The 12,769-nt window shown below is 35.9% G+C and overlaps 1 protein-coding gene across 21 annotated transcripts in view; it reads right to left on the bottom strand.

Annotated features, from left to right (window-relative positions):
• The window catches only part of REPS1 (RALBP1 associated Eps domain containing 1), a 62,586-nt gene that overhangs the window by 23,757 nt on the left and 26,060 nt on the right, over window positions 1-12,769 (bottom strand). For 19 of the 21 annotated variants that reach the window (XM_030489059.1, XM_030489054.1, XM_030489043.1 and 16 more), the window contains 5 exons: window positions 9,059-9,212; window positions 3,816-3,943; window positions 3,174-3,336; window positions 2,803-2,866; window positions 1,824-1,978 (listed from right to left, as the gene is read on the bottom strand). In XM_030489059.1, the coding sequence (XP_030344919.1) occupies window positions 1,824-1,978; window positions 2,803-2,866; window positions 3,174-3,336; window positions 3,816-3,943; window positions 9,059-9,212 (664 nt within the window). The remainder of the gene's footprint in view (window positions 1-1,823; window positions 1,979-2,802; window positions 2,867-3,173; window positions 3,337-3,815; window positions 3,944-9,058; window positions 9,213-12,769) is intronic. The other 2 variants (XM_030489051.1, XM_030489052.1) reach the window with 1 other exon arrangement.

Raw genomic sequence — 12,769 nt, 5'->3', positions numbered from 1 at the left:
GGTGGGTAGTTTTTAGACACTTGCTAGGTATTCACCCAATTAACTGAAGTTATTTCTCATGTCCTCATCATAGCAAAATGTTTACTCATCCTAAAAACAGTTCAGTTGTTGCTGTTGCAAAGGTTCTTTGAGGAACCACAAAGCTATTCCCGCAAAAAATGGTTTAATTATTAAAGCAGAGAAAGTAAGAGCCACAGTATCTAGTTTAAGAACTCATCAGTAATTGTCAGATGAAGCTCTCTGACATCATACAAACACAGTATGAAGAGACGCCCTTGGAAATATTTAGTAAAAAGAAATAAAATTCTAGGAAATCATAGTACCTGTGCACCTACACTATAACCTGACTTTCCAAGCAAAGACTGCTTGATAAGCAGTAATCTAAAGCAGTTTTAAAATATTGTTTCCTTTATCTGTTGTAAAACCTATATATATACACCATTCCACGTAAAAGTGGTGTTTTAAACAGGATGTTTGTGGCCATCTTCCTTTATATATATTCTACAAATATATATTCCATATATATATATATATGGAATCATAGAATAGTTAGGTTTGGAAAGAACCTTAAGATCAACTAGTTCCAACGCCCTTGCCATGGGCAGGGACATCTTGCACTAAACCACGTCACCCAAGACTCCATCCAACCTGGCCTTGAACACTGCCAGGGATGGAGCATTCACAACTTCCTTGGGCAGCCTGTTCCAGTGCCTCACCACCCTCACTGTAATGAACTTCTTCCTTACATCTAACCAGAACTTCCCTGTTTCAGTCTGAACCCATCACCCCTTGTCCTACCACTACAGTCCCCGATGAAGAGTCCCTCCCCAGTATCCTTGTAGGCCCCCTTCAGACACTGGAAGCTGCTCTGAGGTCTCCACGCAGCTTCTCTTCTCCAGGCTGAACAGCCCCAACTCTCTCAGCCTGTCTTCATACAGGAGGTGCTCCAGCCCCTGATCATCCTCATGGGCCTCCTCTGGACGTGCTCCAACAGCTCCATGTCCTTTTTATGTTGAGGACACCAGGACTGTACACAATACATATATACATATATGTGTGTGTGTGTATATATATATATATAAACCTTATATATATAACACCTGTTTTTAAACACCACTTTCACATGGAACGGTAGTTTGCTTTTCAGTTATGGGACAGTCTCTGGCACAAGCAGAACTCATAAATTCAATGGTTTATCTGGAAGCATCCAAAGGTAAAGGACTATGCACAGAAAGACTAAGTGCCAAACCAATGGAGGATAAATTCAGCTGTCAAGTCAGGAACAGAATAAAAAGTAAAAATAAATAAATAAATAAATAAATAAAAGAAATTTCTGTATATTTTATATACAGAAGATTCTGTACTTTTAAACTACAGTCCTATCTCTAGCATTGAATCTGATAGCATTTTCCAAGTACCTTAATTACTTAGAAGCTCATGCCATATTTCAGAAATGAGAGGGAACAGAAAATATATTCATTTGAAATCAAATTTGAAGTATAGCTGGATTGGGAATTTGGAATACAGAAATAAAATCCATACTGTGACGGTTTTGTTTTCCTTAACCTTTAAAGGCCACAGGCAGTACTTCCAAATGTAATAGTCAATGTGTACTGTTCCTAAATAACATCTCCTTGTACAGAAATACGTACGTGCTTAGATTAGCTGTGAGCGCTAATTAAGATTTCTAAAAATTGCACATCGCTTTACTTCATCTTGACTAATGCATTATGTTCATAGAAACCTATAAATACCTGCTGATATACTGTAACAACTATACCATCATTTGAAAATAGTGAAATTTGACTTAATGCATGTCTTACCTGTTGAGTCTTCCAAATCAATCAGTTTGGGCATTAAACTTTCAGGTAACTTTTGTGGCAAATCATACCCATTCTTCCTAGCAACTACCAGATGAAATGCAGCACAGAACTCGTCCAATGTCAGTGCACCATCTTTATCAAAATCTGACAGTTCCCTAAAAAGAAAAACCTTAGTATAAATAAAATTCCTTAAGGTTATGTTATTTCAAATGACATACTTCTTTTTGCTACTTGGAAGATCAAAGAATGCAGCTTATAGTTCACTTTACCCTATTAAACACTTCATATTAGTGCTACATGCTTCACTCTTCAAAGATGAGCTTTCATTAATAACATTTCTTAGTGCTTAAAGATCATTTAAACCCACTTTTATCCAGGTTTTTAACTCATTAAAGACAATACTACATAATATTATTGTCCTCATTTTTGGCAAAAATACCGAGGCAATGTTTACTTTCAATGGGAAAACACTTGAATTACAAATCATTACACAGAAAGATAAAATCTGCCAAGGTAAGCCACTTAATGATGGCATGCAATGATGCAGTACAAATTCCAGAATACAGCAAAATATAAGCTTTGCACCAAGTCAAAGCTAAAATTGTCATCAATGCCCACTGAGTGCACTAAAAAATATTTGCATCTGCAAATTTCATTTAAACTTAGACTTGAACAAACAAATACAGGTAAGGAATTATTTAAATTTATATGCATATTTAACAATAAAACCCTCAAATTGACTGTTTGAAATTTCTTCAAAAGCTCAAAATGCCTTGTAAATAATGCCAGCCTAGACCTTTTAAAGCCCACTAAAGTAATGGGGACATAAATGTGAGTAGGACTGAACATATCATAGTACATACTCAAAGTATGACTAATGAAATTTCACTTAACACCTTCTAGTAAATAGATTATTAAATGACTGCCAGATAGCTGTCATCTTTCTAAATTATCCTGAATAAAGACACATCACACTTACCAAATATGAGAAAGTTCAAGAATAGGTAGTTTTGACTTAGTGAAAAATTCTTTAGCTGCAGACCCTGAAAAATTACAACAACCACTTTAAATATTTACAGCAAGTTAAAACATTAGAAGACTAAGAGTTATGGTAAAGGAGATGAGCTATTTAGCAAAGGTTTTGGAAAAATGGCACTAATTACTAAGGTTAAATGAAGGAAAAAAACAAATTAGTTTCAAGTCCTTTCCTGAATTACACTGGAGTTCACTGGAACAGTACCAGTAAAATGCAGAACTTTGTTCAAAATGGTATGCAAACCTAAGTACACAACAAAGTCTTTGTAACAGAACTGCTGCACCCACAATTATATTTTTTAAAGAGTAACTTACCTGGTATAAATCCATTTAGATCAGGTTGAATGGTTTTAAACTGATTAACATAATACTGCCTTTGTTCATCAGTTATTTTCCAGGGGTCATCATAACTACTTGATTGCCTACGAATTTCATTTGTTGTTGTAGCTGATGCTACAGTTCGTACTGTTGTCTGGTCCTGAAATGAAATATTTTTCCTCAGTATTATCTACCTAAAATGCTTCTATGAATTCTCAACTTCTTGCCTTCAAAAAATAAAGCACAGTTAAATCTCGCAGTAATTTAAAAACTGCAGGAAACCATCCACAGATAGAGTCTACAGGACAATGACAGGGTATTTTGCACACGGATACATGTGAACAGGAATGACTGCAGGTATGTGAGCAGAAAAAAAAAGTATGGCACATATGCAAAAAAGCTAAACACAAATGTTTTAAAGTCATAATTGTTGACGGTTTTTTAATGAGCTTTCAGTTAATTATTCCAAATTAAGTCAACTCAATGAGTATCTGTTGGGTAAATAGCACTGAACAGACCACAGCACAGATACACAGTAAACATCAGCAATGAAAATCATTAAAAAAAAAAAAATAAAAAAAAAAAAGACTGCAACATCAATCTGAATGAGGCAAATCAAATACCAATAAAGTGTCACACCTGGACAGAAGCAGGATGCATGGCTAAAAGAGCACTGGTTGGTGGGGTATCTGCAAAACTGACCCAGTTTTCTTGATGGGGTGGTGGTGAATGGCCAGACCATATGGGATCACTAGAAGTAGATGAGCCTGAAAGTAGAAGAAACATTTCTCTTTCAAAAGACAACCTTGAAAACTGAGTAAGAACTATGGATATGGAAAGCAGTCCAAAAAAAAAAAAAGAAAAAATCAAATCCTGAAACACATGCTTCTGTCAGGGAAATATACACTTGTAGAATCATGAAGGAAATGAAATACAAATTGCACCAAGGAGACAAGGTTCACCTCCTGACAACTGCCTTCTGTAGATTTTTACATTAAGTCAGCTTGATTCTTCACTAAAAAGACAGAAGTGAGGAATAAGCTTATAGCAACACGTGTAAAATGTGAACAGATTTTTACCCACTTAATGGGTTTTGAATGAGTTAATACTCCACATTTTCACTTAGTTGAAATGTGAGCACATGAGCAACACTTGTATGGACAAAGATCTATTTAAAAGTGGCACAAGATATTAGCATGCAACTTTTTTTCCTAAATTATTTCTAGACTAACTTAACTCAGTTGCTTAAAACCAGGCCAAGAATAATAAGTCATCTGCAAAGAGCGCTGACATCTGCTATGCATTAACTATCTGGAACACAATAACTGAGATTCACCCAAAGCCTTGTTATAATCTACTTCTGAAATACTGCCTATGTTCAATGTCTTAATATTAAAATAACCATGAAGCAACTATAGAAAGATTTGGCCACCCACTGCTCTATGTATAAACCCCTCAAAATTCTCTTAACTTGCACTTGCAAATTAAAAATTTAAGGAACTTGGATCAGAGGGAAAACTAACCATCTAGAACAAGTCTAGAAGAATCCCAGGACGCCATTCTACTCCATGACTCCTAAAAGAAATGCTGAACTCCTTAAATCTAAACAGCAGTTGTGCAACTGATCGCTTTACTCTTCTTGCACAATTACATGCCTTCTCTTGAAATTTGTTAAATAAAGTCATACTTAGATAAGAATTTTTGCCTCATATGTAGAAGCAGATTTCCTTTTAAAAGGCAGGCAACTTCCTGTGAGTTTCTTTAAGCCCTCCACACAACACACAAAGAAGAAATATGACATTAATGACATCATTTTAATACTGCTACTCGGATCTAAATTGAAGTAATAAACACCAAGAATTTATTGTCAAGATGCTGACAAAAAAATATTGCTATGAGATGTCCATCTAGATAGAGGTAATCTATTTATGAAGCTGATAAATAACAATTTCAGGTTGTACGCTACTAGCACACAATCTGCTGTAAGCAGAGTGAAGGAAATCAGTGAAGCACACTGAGGGTTAACATCTAAAGTGACAGTAAGATTGTTAGCATACAAAATTGCTATTTATTATCTGGCAGTATGCAATTACTCCTTCATTCCATAAATGACCTTTTTCCTAGTAAAAAGTAATGAAAGAGTAACGTGAGAAATGCTTAGTACTGGTTTATCTTTGCTCTTCTCCCACACACAATAGCCATAATTGTGAACACCACATTTATCTTGCATTACAGAGAGTAAAAATTGAGATTTCCAGAGGGAGAACAACTTTTTGAAGGAGGAGATAAGTAAACTGTACAAAATTGAGAGGTTACACTATTCCTGAATTTCATCAAAACGTAAAATTAATAGCAAGCACAGGGTTTTGGTGGGTCTTTAAAAAAAAAATAAAATAAAAAATAAAGAGCTTTACCAGGCACTATTAACTATTCAGTTTATTCCCAAATTTGTCCTCCACTTCTGCAAGTTCCTGATGTGGCCTGAAGCTTCTAGTGACTTTATCCAAAATTGCCAAGAATAAAGGCAGTGAGTTTGACAATGCTTTTTACCTCAAGGTTCAGTAGCTCACCTAACTCTAAAGCACTAGAAAGAAACACGCAGAAAAGCTCAGAGTCTCTGCCCACTTGATCTCTCTCGGCACAGATCTAACACAGTAAGATTCAAACAAGTCCTTCCCATCTCTCCTACAGACATGCCACACTCAAATTTTACTTTTGACACAATGGCTCTCCCCTTCTCTGTCCCTCAGACACTGACATTCTCACTAACCTTATATATCTTTACTTCCCCCAGCAACTTGTCTTAGAACAGTTCAATTGCTACCCCACCCAGCACAGCACCTCTTCCAAAGTGGCACTTCGACAGTAACAGATGCAGTAGCACCAAACTGTCATACCTTCAGAATACTTCTACAAATATTATAAGAACTGTTTCCTTTCTCCCCTGCTCAAAACCTCATTTTCTCCACAAACTACAAAACCAGACTGGGAATACTGAGGTAGAAGAGAAGGTGGAGGAACATTGGGTCTCAGAGAAGACTTGGAACAATCTGTGTATTTTTATGATTTGTAACCCAGTGAAGAAACAGCCTTCAATGCTCTCCATGCATTTTCATCAGTAAGAACACCATTAACACCACTTTGAATGGAGAGAACACCTCAGATTTTTTTTTTACTAGTTTTAAATCATTATTTGGGTACTACCAACATAAACGTTCTGCTCTGCTTCCAGTCCAAACAGACTACAAGGTAATAAAAAAACCCCCAAACTTCTAGCCCCTACTCAGACATGCCACTCAACTATCATTTGAAGCAGGGAGGGGGTTTGTTCTGTCAAGTTTGTCACCATCAGCGTCCTTCTAGCAGCTGAAGCTGGAGCGCAAAATGAGCTGAAAAGGTAAAAGTATGAAGTATATTTTTCCTCTCTTGTAATTATAGGAACAGGGGGCCCTCATCTCATATACAGTTCTGTTTCCTACAAGAGCTTCAGTCATCCATTGTATTTTTCTATGAAGACTGATCCAGATCAGAGATGTAAGCCCAGAACTGGGACATCTACTTATGAAGCATCACTAGCACTATCCTAACTGAATTACTGCACAACAGAGCGGCAAAAAAAATTGTAAAATCCAAATTCTTTTGCTTTGTTGAGATAAGAACAGGTTTTCTTCCCCAAGCAATTGAGAGCTACAGCTCTAAGTTATGCTTAAGACTTCAGATGCAAGATTTTTAAAAACAACAATTAAGCCATTATCTAATAATTACAGCCCAATTTGATACAGAAAGCACTATTTAATTTTGTTCATGATGGGAGTATGATGATGCAATGGAGTGTCTTTACTATGGTGAAGTCAGAATCTTCCTGTTAAAACAAAATCTGCCCCTCAAAAAAAAAAAAGTTTTGGTTTTTGTCCTTCTGGTTTAAGGCAACATGCTATTCATTATTAGACCCATCAAACATTTTCACATTTGAGGATCCATGCTTTCAGTTGACAACCCCATTACCCTCAAACAATGTTCCACATAACAAGACATAAAAGCTGAGACCTGGGTTCTTATTTTTCTTGGATCAGAAGTGAAATGGCACAGTCCTGCCTTAAATCCTACTGATATAATATAATCTACTTGCAAATTATCTAATTTCTCAAGAACATCTTGCACTGGAATCAAGATGAGCTTGCAGTGCTGATTTTAAGAAAACTAACCAACAGTCTATCTGGTGCTACCATCTGGTTCTACCTGAATGTCAGATATTTTTCTACAAAATACTGTCTTTAAAAAGTAGGCTCAAGAGAGGGAAAAAGAATGACAAACTACCTACAAAAGCTGAAATTCAAAGGAATAATTAATCATCTGCAGTGCAAAAGAATCACTCAGTGAATTCTTTTCACCGAGTGAAAAGGATGACAGTTTTTTGTTCAATTAATACATGAAAATCCATTCTATCCTTTGCATTGGCAGAACAGACAATCCTTCTATAACAGTATCTCCAAATTGCTTTAAACACAGTAAGGATGTGTTTCAGCATGGAATATTAAATTGGAGAATACTGAGCTAGTTCAGAAATATTTTCAGACTGCTACTGAAAAATTTATCCATTAGACATCACAGGAAAACCATTGACAAACTGAAGTATGAGCATGGTATTACAACTTTATTTTTAAGAGTACAATATTGAACTCTTCAACAGTAGAAATAGTTCGCATACTTTCCCGGAGTCCTTCACTTTGGAAGTTAGAAAAGCTTCACAAGCAGAAATTGGCTACCAGACAAACTTATATTTCAGCTTACAAGAAAAGCAAATTAACTAAACTGTGCAAGAAAAAAAGTCAAGAAATTGACTGATGAAAAATCACAATGCCTGGACTAAACCCTTAGAAGTGATTATATATACAATGGGCAGACTAATTTTTTTTGTCTAAATTGACTGGCACTTACTAGCAAACAACATCTGGGACACTGGCATAAACCTCTGCATACAACCCACTTCTAAAATAGGTTTTATTTCCTTATCCAACCAATTCTGAGAACAGAATCCCTGGTCCTCCATAAATGCTTTTAACTACAGAATGACAATAAATTGAAAGGTAACAGACCAACTTTGAAATATCATAACTGAAATAAACCAATCAACCACAGTTTAATCTGAAACTACAGCCTATAAAATGCAACGTATTATTCAGCAGTATCAAAGACAGAACACGAATTAGCATTGCTCTGCTAAATTTAGTAATAGTCTATCAGATACCAGAAAACACAACAGAACTTCTTGAAATATGAGATATTAAGAGGGAAAGCTTTTTAAATCTGAGCACAGCAATATAATAGGGAGGGTCTTCGTGTTAAATAAAGAACAATAAAGGATGAAAAGCTTTACTGAAATAAGTGGTTCTACCTTGACAGACTGGAGATACAGTAGCTTCAGTTATGTTTACATAAGCTTTAAAGAAAGCAAAAAAACCTTGAAAGAAGTAGTTGTTCTGACAATTCATCTAATCTACCAGAAACATTAATCCAAACAAACAATGCATTATCTGCTGCTTTCCCTTAAGCTTCCCATGTTTTCAGCTGTACTGACAGTTCCTGCACAATTTCAATAGGATGTCAGTTTTGTATTGGAAAACTTTCCACTGGGAAACTTTCAGACTCTCTTCCCCCACTCCCAACTCCAAGCATTTCCTATAGCATACTAAGAAACGGATCCACCATATACATGAGCTCAGATTCCACAGTGGTGCTGTCAACATGAACATTTGAATCTGCAAGAAACTTTCCAGGATTGGAAAATACAAAGATTAATTGCTCTAAACTCATTTAATATACTTAGTCAAGAATTCTTTGACTTTGGGTTACAGCTGAAGCATAAGAGAAGACATTTATACCTGGTTGTGCTTCACTAAATGGAGCCCAAAAAGGCCCAGGTCCAGCAAGAGGTCGTTCATTATTCCCTCCGCTGGGATGGCGGTTGTGCTTCCTCCATGTATGTGGAGAGGTTGGTGGGGATTGCTGTGGTGAAACAACTGGAGATGTGGACTCCTAATAAAACAAAGGAACCTTTTAAGTTTTTTACTAAACAGCTAAATACATAAAAGCCTATCTAAAATCTTTATTTCAGTTAAAGCCTCATTTTAGAAAGTGTAAATTTTAGTGCTTATTAAAATGAGGGAAAAAGAAGTCAGGAACAGTACGAGTGGACACGTTCATTTCAAACAACACCATCTAACATTTTAAAAAATATCTAATATAGTTTTAACTTGGCATTCTTAAGACAACAGCAATGTTGAGTTAAATTACTTAGCTACAAAGCAAACTAGATTATAAGGCTCTCGTTTGCTTGTGATAAAAGTTTGAAACCAGGTCTCAAAAGAGTCACTGTAAGTTACTGTACAACTTATTATCATACCTAATTTTCATCAAAGGATTCACAATCAGTTACTTTCATTTAAAAAAAACAAACCAGAATTAAACATTGAAAAAAAAAAAATTCACTACAGGCCACATTTTTCTAATACACAAAAACATAGATGTAATCTTTTCAAAGAATGATGCCTTCTAAAAAGTATATCATTCTTTAAAAAAAAGAATGATATACTTTTCAAGGTATATCCAGGATATACTTCTCTGCTGTACAAATTACAAGGTAACTTTGCCCTGGTGTTAAGTCTCAAGCTTCTCTTTAATCCCATATTGTACTATATTCTCCCTGAAGAGGTAGGAAAACAAAGAATTACATATGCAAGTTCTACCTGGAATCAGTTCTTATGAGACATTCCGATTACCAGATTATTCCATTTCAAATAAAATACAAAGGAAAAATCATTTGTATTTCACAAAGAAAAATATTTAAATAGTAGAAAGTAATTTCCTCCCTATACCTAGATGTTTTGAAATTGCCGTCTGTCTTGCCAGATCTCCCAATCTGAACTGAACTGTACTGGGGGGGGGAGCAGTACAAGAAGAAAGCAAAACTTGAACTAGTTTCCTGAAAAGTAAAAACAAAGCTAAAAATCTCAAAATCTGTTTCAGCAGTAGACAAAAAAAAAGTTTGGTACTCTATGTTAACAACTGTTAACATATGATCAAGTACGAACAGCCAGACTGAGTGCAGACTCCCACATGATTACCAGAACTGAACTGGTTTTCTTTGCTGAATATTCAAAGGTCATTATGCTTTTCAATCAATCTTACATCTGCAAAAGTCTAAAAGCCAGCAAGAAATTGTCCTAAACAAGCTTTTCTCCAAGCAAGGTCCATACTAAAACTACATGCATCCTAACAAAAAAGTTTTAAGGCCATGATGAGTGGTTACTTCCTAATGTGTAGATGTAAACTTTCACTTTTTTTCCCCTTCTGATGTTTATGTTTCCTGGGATACAGGGCCAGCCTGGTTGATTCTGCAACTGAGGTATTTTTCGAAAGTTCTGACCATTAAGTCAGATTTCCTTAAATAAGTACCTAGGCCACTTTCCATTCAAAGCACTAAAATGATACCCATATGTATTGACAAAGAGTATTACAAAATGGCTAGGAGCAGTATTAACTCACTTCAACTGTTAATTTAGGGACCAACTGACTGTCAAAGTCACTGGTTTTGCATAGTACCTCACCAGTTCAAGATGTTTTTGTTGCAGTTACATGCCTTTCTGAAATTTGCCTGAAGATTCCTCCTCTTAGCATCTTACTTGACAAGAAATTTATTGTAAATGACGGTATGTTCTTACCATTACAGGTACATGGGGGCAGGAAGGGAAGGAGTCAGGGTGTCCGGAGTGCCACTTGCTGGCTGGCCGCTAAAACAGAGGTTGAATTTTAACCCCATCTAGCACAGTACAACAGGTGCCAGAAGAACCTGATGACGCGTCACTGAAATCAATTAAAAGCTTCCTCTCCCGTTGGCTTTTATACAAACCATTTTTATCAAACAAGATTTGAAGGATGTTTGAATTTTTAGACAAAATACTGTGAGTAAACCTAGGGAAAGCTATACTCGGTCACTGACACTATGTATTTACTCCAGTACTCTTACTCTGGTAAGTCAGATAGTCCAGAAAGACACAGAACACTGCGGGCAGACAAACAAACGATAGTCTACCTAAAGGAAACCACTCGCTACTTCTAGTAACTGCACATGAACATTAAAACTCTTGAAACATAGTCCTTACAAAGCAGCCCTACCCTAATGAAGCTGATGACTGTGACTATTCAGTAAACCTCCACCTAATATTTGGCCTTATACTTAAGGCATAGGAAGAAACTGTATGATCTTAAACTTCAATTCTTCTAAATGTTTACTTTACATGCCATTCATGTGATTCTGTAAAGCATGTAATAATGATAACCAGATAATGAGAAGTACAAGCAGAATAAATAACTTTGTTCTCAGTGTTCCAGCCAACATTGTATCAGAACCCTCAACATTTACAGATTTCCCACAATTGCTTTGGAGCTTCAGCTTACTCTCCACTATACAGCAAAAACATGGCACCAACTCTGACATCAAAAAGCTTCTGGAAGAGGGACAAGCCACATCTTCAGCTTTACCATCATTGCAAACTCCACATTCCCAAAACAGTTTAAACCAAATTTAGATGGCATTACTGTGGCACCATCTTTCCCTTGTGCAGTCCTGGTCACACCTATAAACCACTCATTGCATCCATTGATCTAGCTTACTAGAAGCTTAGGAAAGCTAAACCTTTTTTTTCTTTTTTTTAAAGTATGTCTATATGTATTTATACATACACCCCCAACTATGCGTCTGTGAAAACTGAAAGCACTGGGGAGGAAGTAGGACCGTAGAAACATTAACTCTCACTCAAAAGCAGTCATGGAAAAACACAGTAAGCAGAGATTTATTGAAACTGCAATTATACAGAGGGTCGTTTACTCCTTGTACATAGGTGACCAACTAAGTATCTGTCTTCGCAGGGGTAAAAGTTGTTGTTTTCATATACTCATACCTAGAAAACATGGTCTACTGTACAAAGTTTCCTGTTAAATTTTCCACTGAGCTTCACACTCCAGTAAACAGAGGCAGTATGTTCATTAGAACCACTTCTGTTCAGCTGCAACACACGCTGTCATGAACTGTTTCAAGAGCGTATGTTGCAGCTGAGGAAGTAGGGTTGTTCACTTTCATCTGCCCAATCTATTAATAAAAGAAACTAATTGTGAAAGCCTGAAATATCCAGGATCAGATTCTTCTGAGTATTAGGTTCAGAACCTAACTTTATTGCTCTTCAAAATCTTAGCGTGTAACAACTACAGTTTGCCTAATTTGAATTCCACCGATTTTACTCACCTAATCTCTTCAGGAACTTTGACAATTTTACTAATCATCTGCATACTGTAGTTGATGTATAACTAATTAAATCAGCCTCTATTAAAATCTTATTTTGATAAAGTGTTTTAGCACTTTAAACGCAATTATATTTAAACATTTGAAACACTAGCTTTTAATTTTTCTCTCCAAACAAACCTCATTAAATTCATCGCAATTACAATGTTCTGGTTTCTACTATCTTAAGATGTTCATTCCTCCTCTTTAAATTATTCTTGAAAACAGATCTAAACAAAAGCATGTTGACATAAAT

Source organism: Strigops habroptila, chromosome 6 (assembly GCF_004027225.2).
Source record: "Strigops habroptila isolate Jane chromosome 6, bStrHab1.2.pri, whole genome shotgun sequence".
Classification (NCBI taxonomy): domain Eukaryota; kingdom Metazoa; phylum Chordata; class Aves; order Psittaciformes; family Psittacidae; genus Strigops; species Strigops habroptila.
The sequence above is the reverse complement of the archived record's forward strand: the minus strand, read 5'-3'. Positions and strand labels throughout refer to the sequence as shown.